This window comes from Tachysurus fulvidraco, chromosome 20 (genome assembly GCF_022655615.1).
Source record: "Tachysurus fulvidraco isolate hzauxx_2018 chromosome 20, HZAU_PFXX_2.0, whole genome shotgun sequence".
NCBI classification, from domain to species: Eukaryota; Metazoa; Chordata; class Actinopteri; order Siluriformes; family Bagridae; genus Tachysurus; species Tachysurus fulvidraco.
This window is the reverse complement of record NC_062537.1, coordinates 3,614,183-3,631,803: the sequence shown is the minus strand read 5'-3', so window position 1 is coordinate 3,631,803 and position 17,621 is coordinate 3,614,183. Positions and strand designations below refer to the sequence as shown.

Here is a 17,621-nt window from a genome sequence, read left to right as displayed (position 1 = left end):
ATATAAAAAATAAACTACGCAAATCGGTGTGCTTAAGTAAGCTAAACACACACACACACACACACACACACACACACACACACACACACACACACACACACACACACACACACACACACACACACACACACACACACACACACACACACACACACACACACACCAGTGATGGAAAATTCCGCACGGTCCCAGTGCGCGATTGCGCACGCGTCTAAAACCGGTCCATTCCGGTATGGAGTCAGTCTGCTGCGCGTCATGGCGGGGGTCGCACGGTCCTATCACGTGACTCAGTCGCGCTCCAAACTAAAACGTGATGCGCAACAGCAATGTAATACGTAACCCCAGAGATAGCATGAGTGTTATTTTTAATAGGCAAGTGCATCTGTAGACAACATTCAACTGTATGCATAAATTACAGCAGCCTTAAACTGTTTGTAAGGGGTTTTATTGTGAACAGACGACCAAGTTGGTTATTTTCTGGGAGCCATTTCAGTGTTCTGTTTTTCTGTTAGCTGACAAATAGGGGAACCTTGTCCTGCAATCTGACATGAAAAACAATAAATAAGTAAATAAGGTTAAGTAATATCCTTTCTTAGAGCTGGGTATAAACAAGCTTATATATATTATACACTTTTAGATATACAATTACAAGGAGGAAGAACATTAACTCTAAATAGGGGGGTTTATACACAAAGACAAAAAAATTAAATAATAATCAATACATACAAAGGCGTGTCACAAAAAAAGGTTGGAATAAAAGATAAAAGTCCACATTTGGTCAAACTCAGGAATGTTTTGTTTATTCTGAATTGTGTTCAGTTTCATTATTTAAACGTTTCTAATGGGTGTTAAAACGTCCGGCTGTATAATTTGAGTAAAACAAAAGTCCAAAGTTAAATGTATTTTTCCTCCATAGGAATAAGAACCTGTGGCCACGCCCCCTGGATGGGAAGCAGTATACGCGCGCGACGTGCGAATCCGTTCACATTGTGGCGCAGGATGTTCGCCGGTGTTCTGTCGTAACTGTCGGTGGATCGACCTGCCAGTGTTCAACAGTCCGACGTTTGCGAAAGAGAATTTTTCACTTTGATTGTTGTTCTGGTGCGTGGTACAGGCGCGCGTGAACTTGTGAGCGCGCTGACACGGAGAGTTATGAGAGCGTTTCCTCATGCAGAGTGTCCGGATATCATGTCTCTGTCTGCGGACCGCTCAGCACACGCACATTCGCCCTCCGATGGCGCGCGCGGATCCGTGACATCTACCGTCGCGCGCCGTCTCCAACCGGGCACTGCGCACGCGCCGCCAAAGGGTACGAACCTTTCTCTGTAATCTAAACACATATGTAATCTATATTTAGTTTTTTGATGTCGATTTGTTTTGTATAGTTTTGAAACTGGACCAAGTGGGCGTGTTTTTTTTTTTGTTTGTTTTTTTGCATGCACGAGAACACATTACCAACACAACCTGAAAATCTTATGCTGCTAAACTTATAAAGAGCAAAAGACAGAAAGAAAAAGCACCGATCTAAATGAATTCGGTAATGTTCATACCTTAACCTTTACTCTCAGAGAAAAAGTACTAAACTACTTTTCCTGCTTTCTCTTCCTCTTTAAATCCATTTCTAAACCAATCGATGGTGACAAATTGGTGATTCCTGATGCTTGTACAGCTCTAAAAGTTTCAGGCTGTATAAATTCTCATTCATTTACAAAAACAAGCTTACATACAGTAGCTGTACTGCACACGCCCAGCATAAACAGAGGTCACTGTAGCAATGCACAGATATACATTTACTATACACTGTTGTGTAATATTTGCACAGTAATTAAGTCTGCAATACAAGACATTTGGATTTATTCAGTGTATTGCAGTCACATATCACACTTGGCGGAGGTGTGTTGTCCTAGGAGGCCATGAGCTCTGAGGGGAAGTTTAAATGGCATCAGATCAAAGCAGCTTAATCCAGTTCCTCAGCAACGTCAGTATGAGCCTGTTTGCTCTAGTCTAAGACTGTTGCTGTTCCTTCCCCTCTGAAATCAACCAAGTATTGGCTTTCTCCCAGTGCTGAATCATTTCATGCTAAAATGTCCCACCCTGGTATGTCTGTAAGGCATGTGGTGACAACAAGGCTAATATAAAATGGCTTTTTTTGTTTGCTGATACAAAATATTTTTGTTGTTTGATTGCCTCAAATGGGTCCTCTGGAGTCTGTGTTCAAATAGCTATGATAGTCATACCAAAAACCAACAGTAAATAGGATAAAAAGTTCTGAGGGTCTAATTCTCTAGAACTATATTCAGTCAATATGTGTTTTAAAGAAAAGACACGCCATCAGTTTCTCATGCTAATAATATTCGAGATAGTTTAGATCCATGATTCTCAAAGTGGTTTATAAAATTCTTATATTATATTATATTATATTATATTATATTATATTATATTATATTATATTATATTAGAAAAAATTGCAACTCACCATGATCACAGTTCTTAATTTATTTTTGTGCTTTTGTGGTTTATTAATGGTTCATCTGTCTGGACAAATGAATTGAATGAGTTGCCTGTCAATTTGAATCTATTCATGAATTTAATTCAAATGTGTTCTGTGACTGGAGCAGTTTGGCAGTAAGAAGCTCTGTCCAATAAATAGCCAAAACATCACTGTGCATATTTAAATAATGAGGTAACGGTTGGATTCTATTCATAAAATGAATCTGCATTGAGAGATTTGTAGATTTTTTTTTTTTACAGTTAAACATCTGCAAAAACAATTGAGACTATCAGGGCTAGACAACCATATGGTAGAACCATTGCTTTATATTTCGTCAAGGAAAACCAATAAAGTACAACATGGTTCAATCTAAACCACTGAAAAAAACGATCAAATACTACAATAAATAATAAAGCATAATGCTGAGATGATGGTTATGCTCAGGAAGAATTCTATAACTGAAAAGAAATCTTGACCCTTATTTGGTGTACTGACAGCCTCTGTGATCAAAGTGATCAAGCCATAACCTTTGGAGAAGCCTTTACCACCTGTACGTTCATAGTGCAATAACACTGAGCTCAGCAAGACTTCACATATGTGTAGAGTGTTTAGTTTTTATAGTTGGTGTCCCCTGGACCTCTGATGTTACACAACAAAACAATCTCACAGAGTGTCCCAAAGTAAATGCAGCTGCACTGACAATACTAAAGCTGTTCTTGTTCTTGTTCTCACTTTAGACTTAGAAAATATTAAGGAAAGTGTACAGGCTTATATCCAAGTTCCCGATGAATGAAGCCTCTTGTCCACAAGGCAGTGATCTTTCAGAGCAGGGAAACCCATTGTCCAAGCATTGGCCACTGCACCCATTGCTGTGTAGTGCTCTTTTTCTCACCCTTCACTTCTCTTCTCCCTCCTTCCAGGTTTAAGAGGAACGATCTGGTTGAGGCCAGAGAGTCCCAGTCTGTATCTACAGGCAAAGTGTGCCACTCCCCCTCCCTAATCATCACACTGCTTCCAAACAGGGGGGAGTTAATCTGATGCCAAGTCAGAAGTTCGTAGATCTGAGCCACAGCTGGCATCAGAGTTTATTATGCATTCAGGGTCTGCCAGGAGAAAAGCCATTTTTTATGGGCTATGTCACCGAAGACGTGGGGAAGAAAACAAGACAGAACAAGTGAAAACTAGCTTTGACTGGAACTTTTGAGGGGAAAAAACTTTAGAGTGGTAATCAATTTACGTTACATAATGAAGGCACATACAGCTAACTCAGTGTTTTTTCTTTGGCAAATGATTTTATTCAAAGCAACATGTGGCTCAAACAGTGGGACTTAAACTCAACCTACCAGTAACTGGCATTGAAACGAACATTTTTCACATTTTTATTCTCTTCCTATTTCCATCCTGAATGATTTGTTTAAGATTTGTGAAAGATTCTGATCTGCCGCGTTTTAGTTTTAAACACCATTCAAAGATATGCTGCTCTATTTTTACTGTGGTCTACATTTTCATGTTACTTAAACTCAACTACCTGGTGATAGAAGTACTGTAGGATCTTTTTTTACCTAAAGTCTGTGAACTTCACTCATCTCCTAATCTGTACTCTCTGCTCACATAAATAAGCTTCCAAAGCTTCAACTTTCATGTTAACATCCAAGAAATTTGCACCAGAATCACTAATCAGGTGATTAGTGATCATCGTTAAATGTAGACGCAGTGATTTTTAAGCCATTACACTTGACTACACTATTTGGTGGAGTCTCTAGCAAATGTGTGCATTGAAAGAGAAAGGGATGTATTTGTTTCAATTTTGAGTTTCAAAATAACCAGCTTCAGCTAAAATTTCTGACTGTAACAGTTTGCTTATTGGTGCTTCAATATATTATATTAATCCAAAAACAGAAGAGTAAATCTGAATCTAATCTCTCCCTGTGCTTCAATGCGAACAAGCTGGCTCTGACTCAGGCACTTGTCATTTTCAGATGAAAGCTCTTAACCTTGGAGCCTGCAGCTGATATGTGGGCTTACAGAAACACGTCATGATCCACCCGCTCATGCTGCTGCTTGTACAGGGATGTTATACGTGACTGCTAGTATGACATGTACTGTATGTGTGTACTGTACTTGTGTGATTATAATATTATGAGGACACAAAAAGTTAAAAGTTATGCAAGGTTGCATATTTATTGCCCTTGTTCATTCATTCAATTACAATCAGTAGATCATGTAGCAGTAGTGCAGTGCATTCAATTGGTCAAGATTGGTTAAGTTTCACATAAAAACATCCGTGAGCTCTTGTGTCAGTCAGGATGGTTTAGGATTAGGTTTCCAGGAATTGCTAATCTCTGGAATTTTCACGCATAACATTGTCTAGCTTTTACACAGAATGGTGTGGAAAAAAAACATCATTAGAGCATTCAAGAAAGCAGTAACTTAAAAAGCAGAAGAGCAATAATCTGAGGATATAGTGGACAAGAGCTCATCAACAATAAACAGGCCAAAACTGTAAAAATAATATAAAATAGACTGGTGTGAGCCTAAACACTCTATTCCTCTGTATCTAATAGCAGTTCTGCACATGACTTGCTCGTTAAATAAGAGACTCTCAGATTATGCCATCATGTGTAGAGTTTATTGTACTGAAGCTGTTAAACGGTCACCTTTATATTTCATTAGGACTGTGCCAAACAGAGTGAATGCATTCACCATCTGCTGTCAGGTCTGCTGTTATTTATCACTTAGCACATGGACGTCAGCATGGAAATTCGCAGGGACGCTCTCTCCGGGGACAAATAGTATATTTGAAAGATGCAATATCCAAATCGAGGAAGAGCCAAGCTTTGAGCATTGCCAAAAAGGGTACGTGTGATTAGTCAGTGTTCCTCTTTGACAGAAATAGCACTTCAGTAGAGGTGGCATGAGGCCTACTGGCTGGATGGTGTGGATTTTGATTATGTAATACTATGAGAGAAGGTTAGTCATTAGTATGTAGTTTAGTTTGTTTTTAATCTTTGTTTGATATCGTGTTTATCAAAAATATATCTGTGACCAATATCTATTACATTTGGATGAACATTAAATAAATGACCCAGACAGGAGAACTGTCTCTTCATTTCCAAGTGAGACATGTAGCACCTAGACTCTGACAGCTTAAAAGTCCACGAGGAACTTTAGAGTCTATGCTCCACCTACATGTTAGGAGTCAACTTTTTTCCATATATGAGTTGAGTGACTGGAACGGTGGTGAATAAAAAGTTGCTGCATAGATAAAGGGATTTGAAAATGCGATTTGAAACCCCTAGCAGGAGGTCAGATGCAGGATAATCTCTGTGACTGGAGCACAGTGTGGCTCATGATGCGTCAGTTGGCCACGTAAAAATATTACAGCTAAGCAAAAGAGCTGTTGTGTCATTGGTGGGTTACAGAGTAACATCGCTTGGATCCAGTTCTACAAACATATATATATATCTTTTTTTTTTAAAATTTCAAGTAATCTCTGGTTACTGGAGATAGACTATACCAGAAGAATGCTGTATATTTTTAGCTGCAGACAAGTCTGTGCTGAGATTAGTTTGACCCAGGGCCAAGTTAAGTGTCAGTGTGGCTCACACCTCCAAGGCCCTTGATTCTTGTGAACATGATGATTGAGGGCTTGCGTAAGGATCACCCGAGCTGAAGGACTCCATTCATACAGTTAGTAGGCAGGGCAGGAGTATTTATAGCTTTAAAACATACACTTTTAATTTACATATAAACCTTACATATTAAAGTATGTTCCCTCATATACTTTGTATGTTTAATATATATTTAACCCATATTTATTGTACATTACATAACTTTTTAATAATATATTTTTTAACTTAAATACGATAAATAACAAGAAATGGATGTGGCCATATGATAACATATCAGTCTAAATGGAACTGGCCATTTTCTAATATTTCTAAATGGATAACTTAAAATGAGTCAGAAAGACTTGAATTTAAAAAAAAAGATAATTAGCTAAAAAGCTTAATTACAAAGCTGCAAAAGGAGGATTTTGCCTTCAGGGTAGCACTTACCGATCTAATTTCCCATTGTAGCATAGTTTCCTATTTTCAAGTGCTTTTATTTACTGTACATGTTGTTCAAAAAATATCATAAACGTGTGCCCAATTTAATTGATTTCTATGATTAATTGTTACTGGATTTGCGTGCGAAGAGTCTATGGCTATTCTTCACAGTACAGCTCTTTTGTTTTTATATTTCAGATAAACCCATACTTGCTGCTCCGATGTTCGTCTTTCAGAGGATGACATCTGCAATGAAGGTAAACGATGAACAAACGTTAGTAATCTAATAACAATCATTTACAAGCAGCTACATTTAAATGTACAGTACATTTACAAAGTTTGTATTACTGAGGCTGAATCAACTTTATGTGTGTGTTTATTAGAGGACAGTGGAGGAAGATGGGAATGGTACGTTTGTTACACAACACATAGTACACATAGTCACGAATCACTGCTGAAGGTGGAGGCAAGTGCGAATTCTTTAATTCAGTTTGCAGAAAATAATAAATTGGCAGAAGCACAAACTATGGCAAAGCAAAGCAAATGTTCCCTAGATTACAGGAACGCTCAAGAACTAGGCTAAAAGCATGCAGGTTTCTCTCACAAGTAACAAACAATAGCTAAAGACAGTGTGATAAACAGACATTTAAATAAAGTGACTAATTATCGAAACAAACACCAGATGAACCCAATGAATAGAGGAAATGGGAAATGTGTAGCCTTCTGTTTCGAGTCATTGATTTCATCATTCATTATTGCTTTCTGCTATTTTTAGGATCGTGTGTCAACAAACGCATCAGATTGCTCACCTATCCTTCTTCGAACAGTCGGAACAGAAAAGGTCAGAATTTGAAAACAAAAAATTTCTCATTTTGCACAAACACCACTTTCTGACCCCTAGGTATTTTAAGTCAGCAGAATATAAATTAAAAGATGCTGGAAAGCTAAATAAAACTATCAAAATTAAACATTTTTTTTTGCCCCAAACAGAACCCTGTGGCTTTAGCAAACGTGTACGTTCAAGTTCTCTATCCTTCCCACCGCCTTTACAGGGTAAACTATCTCTCTCCCTATCTCTCTCTCTTTCTCTTACTCTCTCTCAGTTCTTACACAAACCAAGGTGCCTCTGAGGCTCATGGTGAAGAATTTGTCATACTTACATACCTCTATTTAAACCCCTTGCTAATCCAGTTTAATGATCTACTCAGAGTTCAAGTTCCAGCCCACTCCCTGTTTTGTGTTTCAGATCCACATACAGAAATGATGCTCCCCTATAGTAAGCCTTCTCTTTCAGTTGGAGTGTGTACTCTAGGCTTGTCAAAGCTATTAAGAGTTCCATACACTGTAAAGAGCAATACCAGTATTTTAGCTCTGAATGAGTGCTCGGGGACAAAGCCAAGTATGATTAACCGCAAAACAAAGAGAGGCTGCTTGGCTGGAATGCTGTGGGTTTTTTATCACTTCCTTTCTCACAGTGTATTAATGCTTGAAGCAAATGGCTGTTTACATCATGGCTTCTCCCAGTCATTAAGGTCACGGTATCGCAGGGTGGGAAGTCTTGAGACATTATTAGATACATTTCTTAAGAACCAAAGTCATATTCCAACCGTAACAGAAATAGTGTTGCTTTAGTACATAGGACAACAATCTGAGTTTTTCCCTGAAAACAGAAATGAAGTGTAACTGTTCTCTCATTTTGTTTTTATGTGTAGTCCCCAGATCCAATGTGTTTGTGTCCTCCACCTTGCACAATCCGAACCAAGTATCTTCCCCTGCACGTTAGTATCTTAATCTTCATCTTGTAATTTAAGGAACACCACTGAATGTGTTGACTTCACTTCCGGTTGTGTTTACAGCATCCCTAGGGGGCAAGATAAAGAATACACTGTTAAGACCGGCTTCGCTGGTGGCACCTCACAGCCATGATGTGTCTTGTATTGAACAGGTATTAAATAAAATTTTATATTGTCCAGCTCTGGTTTCATTTATACATCTAACATACGTGTTTTCGAAAAGGTTCCATTTGTGTTTCTAAATTGTGTTCCTCCAGGTCAGCCTTAATGCAGATGGAAAGTTCTCCAGGGTTACGATTGAGCTCCAGTCCTCAGCCAGTGCCCTGGACCAGTGGATGTTACCGCAAATGAGCAGGTCAGCTTGATCTTAATGAGGGTTAAACAATCAGGAAAATAATCGTATAATATTACAACAAACTATAATGGATGGAAAAATGTCTTTACTAATGTAATACATGCTTGAGTACAACAAATAATAAATAATTAATACTTAATTATATAGGGAAAATGAAAACTAATGATGATAAATATTGTTTTATAATGAGTTTACAACTGTGTAAATATACAAATTCCACAGCAAGGATCAATTCTACTTTTATTTTAGATTTATATATCAATATTACTCTTTGAAACTCTCTCTCCTCTGATTGGTTGGTGGCTTTTGCCTGTCACTGAGTATTTCTGACTTCTTTTGTGTCTAAATTTGGAGCATGATGATGGTTGACATCTGAGCTGATGCTATAAGTGTGTGTTTCTGATGGACTCAACAGCAGTTCAGGAACATCACATTATGTAGCAAGGATTCTCCCTGACTGAATAATTATATCTTGTAAAATCCGTGACAAGAAAATTTCCATGCAAACTGGTATAAACTTGTATTTCTAATCTGATTAAACTATTAATAAGAATATTAATGTCACTCAGCACGGCCCAAAATGAATCAGTGGTGTTAGTTTAAAACTCTGCATACTGAAATAAACATGAATGAACAGTAAGAAATAAGCAAGTTTTTTGCCTGAATACATGTTACACGAGCGGAAAATCTGTGGAAATTTGATTTGACACCAAGTATCTCTTTAACAGCAGGTAATTTTAATTATGCTCCGGAAATGACTTCCAGAGTAATTCAGACTCTAGTCTGAATCCTGGGATTTCTTTTTCAGAAATCTCTCACAGACTAATTCTGCTGTCAGGGAAAATGCCCAGTTTGTGTTTGGGGAGAATATGAGTGAGAGGGTACTGGTAAGTCTAAAATTAGTTTTATTTAATGCAGAATATAGTTATCATGTGCTATTTTGTAAGCGGTTTGCTGGACTAATGTACATGGATTGTCTCTCAGAGTCCACCTCGTAGTGAGGACAAGTCTGAAACAGACTGCAGCTCGACTGACTCGGATTCCTCCTGCACAGAAGCCTCTAACACAAGTATGCAATTTTCTGTGGTTATGAATGAAAATTGGACAGATTGTACATAAATGCAAGTCTTTTAGGATAAAGGTGCCTTAAAGAGGATCTAACTGTTTAAGCCAAAACACTCAGTTGAATATTTCCAACTGTCAATCATTCAGTGGCATTCCAAAGCATTTGAAACCACCTAGTGGCTGAATTAGTGTACTGTTTCACCACAGAGTTATATCATGATCTAAATATCCTTATTGTCTATGGCTTAATATTACTCACATTACAAGGTTAAACAATTCTGACACTCATACATGTGTGTGTGAGGCCATTATAGGCCTGTACTTCTAACATCACGTCCCAGTGTTTATTCCTCTTTTGCCATAGCAATTAATTAATTAATTGGCCAACAATAAACAATGCTGTTTCATTTAATGTTGTAGAACGGTTTTACTGTAGTGAAATCTGAAGGAACATTTGGTGTCTGCTATGTCTGTAGTGACAGAAAACAACACACTATGGGAATCTGCTGCTGCCCACACGGCCGCCTCCAGGAGACGTTGTCTGCTCAAACAAGTGCAGATCTTCACAGGAGAGGAGAACGAGAGCAACGTCATCCAGGTCTAAAATTTTGCATTTTCATTTTGTTTGTAAATGTTAATGGTACCACCGGTGCAGGCTGTTCTGAGACTGAGACACTGAATCCTTTTAGCTGACGTGCAAACTGTTCGTTTTGGAGAGGGGAACCCAGTCATGGAGTGAGAGAGGGAGAGGGTTCTTACGACTGAACGACTTGCAGACTAAGTATAAGGGGTGTTTGCAGTCAAGGATGGGTAAGTGAGAAAACGATACTGTAAATGAAACCGTTTCTATTATTTTGTCATTTACCTTTATACTTCCTTGTGTATTTTTTTTACACATTAATGCATTTTAGATTTCAATGAAAATGATAAGAAAATAGAAATGCTTAGACAAAGGAAGTCCCCTGTAACTCTCCACATGATGCTGCCACCACCATGCTTCACTGTGGAGATTTTTTTTGTTTAACCTCGGATTTCACTGTGTGTCTGAAATTGTTTCTCCACAGTGATGAGGCACCAGGGCAGTCTGAAACTGATCCTGAACACTAAGTTGTACCCGCACACACACCTGCGGCGGCCAGCACGGAGGAACCTACAGGTGACAGCCACTGACCTGGAGACCCATAGTGTACGTGTGTTCTTGGTCCAGGCCAGTGCCCGAGACATTGCCCGCCTTTATGTGGCTATTCATCACAGACTGGTGGCACTTCGCTGTAGTACTGCCATGTACAGGGACCGCGATGGACACTGCAGCAGCGAGGAGGACAACGACAACAATGAGGAGAAGGCTAACAAGGAGGCGGTCTTAATCGCACACACCAGATCTGGTAACAACTACAGCTTCTATATCATATATATATATATATATATATATATATATATATATATATATATATATATATATATATATATATATATATATATATAATTAATTCTGTTTATCATTTATTAACCATTTTTATAGCCTCCATTATTAAAAATATAAATTACAATCACCTTTCTCATAAGTTTACTTATTATTATTATTATTATTTGTCTTCTCTCCAGGGGATTGTAATTGGAGGAACAGTCATTCCAGACTCCATCCGTGAACGTCCCATTCAGCCTTGATTGCCATAATTCAGCAAGATTGCCATCATGCTTCTAATCTCAGACATTTTATGAATATCCGGATCTTCTGAATTTCAGCAGTACAGAGGTTTTTGTTGTGTAGCTGCATGAAATTACTGCACAGTATTAAACTTGGCTTTTTACCAAGATCAGTTCTCAGGTTGTAGACAGTGATGCAATATATGTTTTTTTTAACAATCTTTTTAAATAAAAGAAAAAAGAAAAGAACCAGGCACAATCATGTTCGTTTTGTTCCACCTTCAGATCATTTAGACCTGACCAGAACAATTCTTCAGAACATAATTTCACTTTTATTTTGGTTAATTTTTACCACTAGAGCAGTAAAGTTCTTTTTGCCAGAAATCTGCACCATTAAGATCAGGTTTCAGAAGATCATACAAGACCGAATTTAAGCTCTTTGGTGACGGATCAAGATTAAACAAGGATTTATTGGCTGATTGTAAATTTACTCAGTTGCACCTTTACGTTCATACTAAACCTTCACAAGTTTAGAAACTCTTTTGGATAACTGCGAAACAATATCCAATTATATTTCTATGCAAACCTTAAAAGCAAATCCAGAGAGAATGTAAAATGGGCCAATTTTGGGACTACTACTTCTCTTATTATTTTTTTTATTCTCTGATTTCTTCCATAGCACTTTGTCAGAAAGGGGATAAATGAGCGATGCTTTCTGTTATTGAAACAATAACAATAACTTGTCTGTGCCAGTTATTTATAATGTGATTGACGGATCTCTGTGCTCTATTAACAAAGGATTTCTGTTTTCATTCTACCTCATGAACAGTATTGTAAACCTGATCTCATCTTCTGCACTGATGTTTTGGTCCTATGAAGAGCCGGTCATGTTAAGAAAAGCTTACTACCTGAAACCAGTGTTTGTATTTTATTCTCTATTGCAACCCTGAAGGTTTAAAGGAGAAATTCAAATAGTGTCTACAGCCACATTTCTGTCTGTGAATTGCATTTTTATTGGAAAATCTGCAAAAACTGATGTTATTTACTACCTATTATACTTAAACATTAAGAAGAGCATTTAAGAGTTGTATATTTTTATATGTATTTAACTGATTAAATACCTAATTGTAAGTACATTTGAGGCTGTGTCTCTTTTTATGAAATCTCTAACTTGAACCTGTGATTTACTTTTATAGTAAATTAATCAACATCTTCTGACCAATCAGATTTGAGAATTCAGCAGCCTTATGGTGAAAAGCTATTTGAATTTATTAATTCGTGAAAAAGTAGATCATAGTACTGAAGGCAGCAATTCCCTAACACCAAACATCACACCTGGTCTTTAACATTTTTAAAATTAGTTAATGAACTAACATACCATTTTTCCTGCGATGATTTCATTTCCCCTACAGAAGTAAAAAAGGCTTGGCACACCAAACCTGAGGATTCATTTCTAGAGAAGCTTTACCGTATTGCACAACTTGATCAGTGTAACATTTAAGCAAAGCAGCAAACACTGTGTTCCAACTACAATAATCTGACCTTTGCTGAGAAATCAACATTCCAACTACGGTGCTCCTCAGCACTTTCAGCTAGTAATTACTCTGGATATCTCGTGGGGGGAAAAGCTGAGCTGAGTTTCCTGGGCAGGCTACTTCACTCGTTTAAGATTGTATCTGTAAACTGTAAACCAGTGGAAAATAAGCACATACCACATACACCCTTAAGTCTTGGAAGGAAAAAAAAGTTGAAATATATTGTTCAACATGCACAAGAAAATTGTCAGATTCAGCTTGTGGCAAAACATTTAGAAAGGTGTATTTAGACAAATATGCACAGAAGAGATGAATACTCTAAGCATCCAAGCTTATTTCAGGCTCTGTGATGCAGAAAGTTGTCTATACAGCATATTAAAATGCCACAGAGAGCTTTGCTTTTCTGCCAATGCTGGCTGGGACACTAAGAGGAAATGAGTTTTTGAATATGGGGGACCCCCCTACACACACACACACACACACATACACACAAACAGAGCAGCACAGCATAAAATTGATTTCAGATAAAATTTCCACTTTAAGCCCAAGTGCAGGTTACATTTGGCTTTATTTAATACATTACTGAAATCAACATATTAGTACGCACGGGTCTTTGTCAGTAAAAAAAAAAAAGGTCAGTACAAAAGTTACATATAAAATGATGATTTGACTGTATGACAGCATTGCCAGCAAACAAAATAATGGAGGCTGGTGTTAGCTAGTAATTGTGCAACGAGTTAGAGTTTTAACATTCACAAGGCCCAGTGCTTTGGCTTCCATTCCACAATTCAGTGTCTCGGCCTGCTAGCTCGATCCGGCTCCGCTTCAAGTGCTTCTGCCCGAGAGAAAACAAGAGGCTCACTGTTCTGTTTGTAGGACAGCGAACAGAGTCGACACAGATGATTAAATACTGGCTCCACGAGCTGTGGCATCATGTACAGCATGCACACTTGGAATAAACCTACTGTACAGACCTCGATGGAAGGAACTAGATAACAACAATTTTAAGCTTGGCTCATAGACCAGATGATTAGAACTGTATTTGATGGCTTTCATTTTTCATAGTACTGATGGTGGAGTGCAAAGATTTGATCAATCCAAGGCTGCATCATCAGGAAAATATTATGACCCTCTCTGTTCCAGATTCTCATTTGAGGAAGGAAGTGTCTGACTTGCAGTTTGTACAGATATATCAGGAGAAAAGTATAAAAGAGTGTCCGGAAATACTACAAATGTGAGGATCTAGAAGCTGTTTAGAGGATATAGATAGAAGGTATTAAGGGCATACATATTATTAGCAACTTGATCCATCATATTTTAATATCGTATCATACTTACGTTGAATAAATGAACATCTGTGAAACCTACTACACTCAAAACAGATTTACTGCTGTAAATATAAATTATACTCACTTTTTTTTAGCCTTTATGGTATGCAAACTTTTGCATGGTCTCTCCAATCCCCATAAATATATCCCCATGCATTTAGTCACACCTGAACACCAAAGCTTACCAGTGGTCAACTTCAGCATCGTCAAACTGCCCTGAGATTCCAAGAGTACCTGAGTCAGTCTTTGATTCTTCTGTGAGAAGAGAAACGTTTAAAAGGAAGGTTAAAAATAACCCAAAATATTTCCACCCTTTAAAATTAAAACCGTTGGCTAATTGTAATGACTGTGTGAATGCGTGTTATTATTGCAGGCTGGAAACCAAACCATCACACAAATGTGCTTCTATGCTGTAAAAGTGCATTGAACCATTTAATGCAGCTGCTGCTGCATCCTCGGTCCTGACTCCAGCCATGCAGCACTGTGGGGCTGAGGACTGACCCTCTATCCCTTCCAACCTGTCCAGTGTGGTCTGGCCTTCCATGGTCAGCTGAGACATGCCCTCCTCAAACGAGTAAGTGGGCATGTCGATCTGGCCCTGCTCTACAGGCCAGTTATATATACATATATGGAAACAAAAATAGATGTAAGTTTCAAGCTGCAGTTGTTCAGTCCGTCATTGCAAAATTATTTTTATGAATAGCCGTACCAGCCTCCTCGACATCATACTCGTCACCATCGAAATCAGAGTCGGAGTCATCTGGATCGGGATGCAATGCTTGGCATTCAGACATGGCCACGAACATATTCTCCACTGTAGATCAGAAAAGATAGAGGTAATCAGAAAATATTGATAAAATGAATCATTCTGAAATGGGGTGTATGAAACACTTACAAGAACCTTTATCATTTGGAACAAAGCGGATCTCTGTAAACGCGCCTGTGGAGAGGTCATCATCATCCTCGTCATCATTGCCGCTGCCATCTGCTTCCTCTTTGGCTTTCACCTCATCGTCCTTGGAATCTTCTTAAAACACAAACCACAGCAATACAGCAGACGAGATCAATCGTCTAATGCTTTATAAACACAAACGATCTGCAATAGATTACATTTCCTACATCAGTAAATATATTTCAGTAGACCATTCAGTACTCTTAAAAAAAAATACAGTAGCAACTGAGTGACTCCAGGCTTTTGTAAGAGATCCTCTATTGTGGTTCATCCGGTTACAAGTGTTTAGGCAAATTATTTAGCTGAAAACAGCTCAATGCTCCAGAAATTAGATCACAATGGAGAGTGTTTTTAAGAACTTTTAAAATTTTATTTATCTTATTTGATGAACAAACAGGCAACATGGCTTATTGATCCAAAAAGACACATTTAAAGATGAATTAATGCTTAAAAAAATAACTGTTTGCAACATTCAGTCATCTTAGTAAACAGTTACTGAACATTTCTAAGCATGCAATTTCATAACTGGTCTTCATATGAAACACCTCTTTTATAAGAACCTTTCACATAAAAAGTAAAGGCCTTTCAATCCCTACTGCCTTTGAGGTCGGTATGCACTACCAAGCCATTTGTTGCCAAAGAAGAGCCTACAGATTCTTCAGATACATGCTGTCACAAAAGAGCACGAGAAAGGCATTAGAGCATGAAGATTTTCCCAAGAAACAGTTGGCTTTTTTCCATCGGAAAGACAGTTAGACCATCGTTAAGACTTAAGCATGTGGATAGGAAGTCTGCTTTCATCAAGACCACACACCAAATCTTGTCTGCATACACACACTTCTCAAATAAACGTAAAGCATGTTATTACGCTCGCACACTGTTTAGTCTAATTAAAAGTTAGGATGCATATTCCAAAGTCTAATGTCATGTTATAAGCCACAATGGGAAAAAGTGCTGCTCTTTTATTTTTAAAAACACCTAACTGAGAATGTAAGAGGTTGTCAGTCCATAAAATGTAAATCAGTAGCCATTTCTTGAGCATTTATAATAGATTTTCTCCTCCTGAAATATGTGAACCAGGCAATAAATTCTATAAATACATCTGACTCAGTTATGTTCGGTAGTGGAACAGAACAGCCCATTTTCCAGTCTTTATCTTCATTCAGTCATCATTCATACCTTCACGTTTGGAGTTGACTTGCACGTACAGATGCTCCGCAGGATATGCACTAAGGTCACGGGAGATAGCATGAAGGCTGATAGAAGGATAATCTAAAGAAAATCCTACTCCAGACCCATCGACCCAAGAGACACGACTGTCATAGGAAAAGAAAAATCATATTCAATACAGTACTGCCAACATTCGAAGCCACAACCATTTTTCCATGTGGTGCGTTAAGGAAATAATAACAGTTTGAGAAGCCATATAAATATTCAACTCCTCTCTACTAGACACTCATGGAAAAAAATGTTTCACAGGGCATTTGATTTTGGGTGGATAAAGGTTAAAAAAAATACTACCATCTGTTTGTTTATTAAAATATTAAATACAACAAACAGCATCTCTAATATGTTGCATGAAAAGCAAAACAAATCATTTCTATTAAAACTAAAGAAATAAATAAATCCCAGCCATTTTGTTACTTTTAAAGAGTTTCCACATTTTACGTAGAATTTTCAGAAGAAAAAAAACAGGAAAAAAAAAACAAAACACAAAACTGCACGTCTCCTTTATAATATATATATATTTTTTAATATTTCGACAGTCTTCTCCAGCGCTTGGGTTCATCTTTACCTTTCTGCAACGCAAAGAGTTCCTGCCCCGAGTCTTTTCCCGTCCAGCACGGCGGTAATGTCCACTTCCTCATGTCTCACTCCTTCTCTTGGAGGAGAAACATTTTGCAAAACGACCATTCTTTCAAACACTAGCCTCCTTTCTACCTTTACTGCGCTATTTAACCCGGTAGTCTGTGCGTTTCGGGAGTCTAAATGAGGCTTTAGATTTGTTGAACCATGGTTTATTTGAGTAAAACAGACGCGATGCTTTCTCTCTTTCTCTCTGAATGGAGTTGTGTGTTTGGACCTATACACTACTGGTGGTGTGTTTTAGGGGCGGGAGCTAAATAAACAGGCTACTTATTCGAGTTATCTTAAAAAAGCCTCCATTAGGTTATATTTGTTATCCTAATTTACTTAAATGTGATATTGGACTTCAAAAAGTCCAGGAAGTCAGGTGAGCTATAACCTGTTTTTTTTTTTTTTTTTTTTACAGGTCAACTGCAGCTAATAATGTCCTTGTTCTCAATATAAATTTAATTCAGTCTGCTTTAATTTACATACATTTTAAATGAAATAACTTAAATAAATTAGCCGTCTTGATTTTTTTTCCTTCTTCCACATTTACAG

General features: G+C 37.8%; 2 protein-coding genes across 10 annotated transcripts; one reads left to right on the top strand and one right to left on the bottom strand.

The window, feature by feature from the left end:
• Positions 1–760: 760 nt before the first annotated feature.
• On the top strand, positions 761–12,536 carry LOC113638458 (ran-binding protein 3-like). 5 transcript variants are annotated; one of them, XM_047804941.1, is made up of 15 exons: positions 761–1,309; positions 6,739–6,797; positions 6,924–6,948; positions 7,316–7,381; positions 7,531–7,593; positions 7,787–7,816; positions 8,253–8,318; positions 8,397–8,485; positions 8,591–8,688; positions 9,497–9,575; positions 9,673–9,757; positions 10,230–10,351; positions 10,443–10,563; positions 10,818–11,138; positions 11,359–12,536. In XM_047804941.1, the coding sequence occupies exons 1-15, from the start codon at positions 1,153–1,155 to the stop codon at positions 11,400–11,402; spliced, it is 1,425 nt and encodes a 474-aa protein (XP_047660897.1). In that variant the 5' UTR covers positions 761–1,152; the 3' UTR covers positions 11,403–12,536. The 5 variants fall into 5 exon arrangements, with proteins under 5 accessions (XP_047660897.1, XP_026995485.1, XP_047660896.1 ...); XM_047804940.1 differs by lacking the exon at positions 761–1,309 and adding an exon at positions 4,471–5,347; XM_027139684.2 differs by lacking the exon at positions 7,787–7,816 and having other exon boundaries at positions 764–1,309.
• A 948-nt stretch (positions 12,537–13,484) lies between these two features.
• LOC113638304 (methylosome subunit pICln-like) lies at positions 13,485–17,300 on the bottom strand. 5 transcript variants are annotated; one of them, XM_027139338.2, is made up of 7 exons: positions 17,011–17,300; positions 16,395–16,531; positions 15,159–15,287; positions 14,973–15,077; positions 14,693–14,866; positions 14,449–14,518; positions 13,485–13,767 (listed from the first exon to the last, which is right to left on the bottom strand). In XM_027139338.2, the coding sequence occupies exons 1-7, from the start codon at positions 17,127–17,129 to the stop codon at positions 13,761–13,763; spliced, it is 741 nt and encodes a 246-aa protein (XP_026995139.1). In that variant the 5' UTR covers positions 17,130–17,300; the 3' UTR covers positions 13,485–13,760. The 5 variants fall into 5 exon arrangements, with proteins under 5 accessions (XP_026995139.1, XP_047660900.1, XP_047660899.1 ...); XM_047804944.1 differs by having other exon boundaries at positions 15,165–15,290; positions 17,011–17,299; XM_047804943.1 differs by having other exon boundaries at positions 13,485–13,801; positions 15,159–15,290; positions 17,011–17,296.
• Positions 17,301–17,621: the final 321 nt, after the last annotated feature.

Coding starts and splice junctions, on each gene's coding strand:
- LOC113638458 (XM_047804940.1), top strand. CDS start 5,185: ATGCATTCACCATCTGCTGTCAGGTCTGCTGTTATTTATCACTTAGCA. Junction 5,348..6,738: donor TTTGAGCATTGCCAAAAAGG/GTACGTGTGATT, acceptor TTTATATTTCAG/ATAAACCCATACTTGCTGCT. Junction 10,564..10,817: donor GTGTTTGCAGTCAAGGATGG/GTAAGTGAGAAA, acceptor GTTTCTCCACAG/TGATGAGGCACCAGGGCAGT.
- LOC113638304 (XM_027139337.2), bottom strand. CDS start 17,129: ATGGTCGTTTTGCAAAATGTTTCTCCTCCAAGAGAAGGAGTGAGACAT. Junction 16,532..17,010: donor ACTCTTTGCGTTGCAGAAAG/GTAAAGATGAAC, acceptor TTCCTATGACAG/TCGTGTCTCTTGGGTCGATG. Junction 15,291..16,394: donor AGTCAACTCCAAACGTGAAG/GTATGAATGATG, acceptor TTGTGTTTTAAG/AAGATTCCAAGGACGATGAG.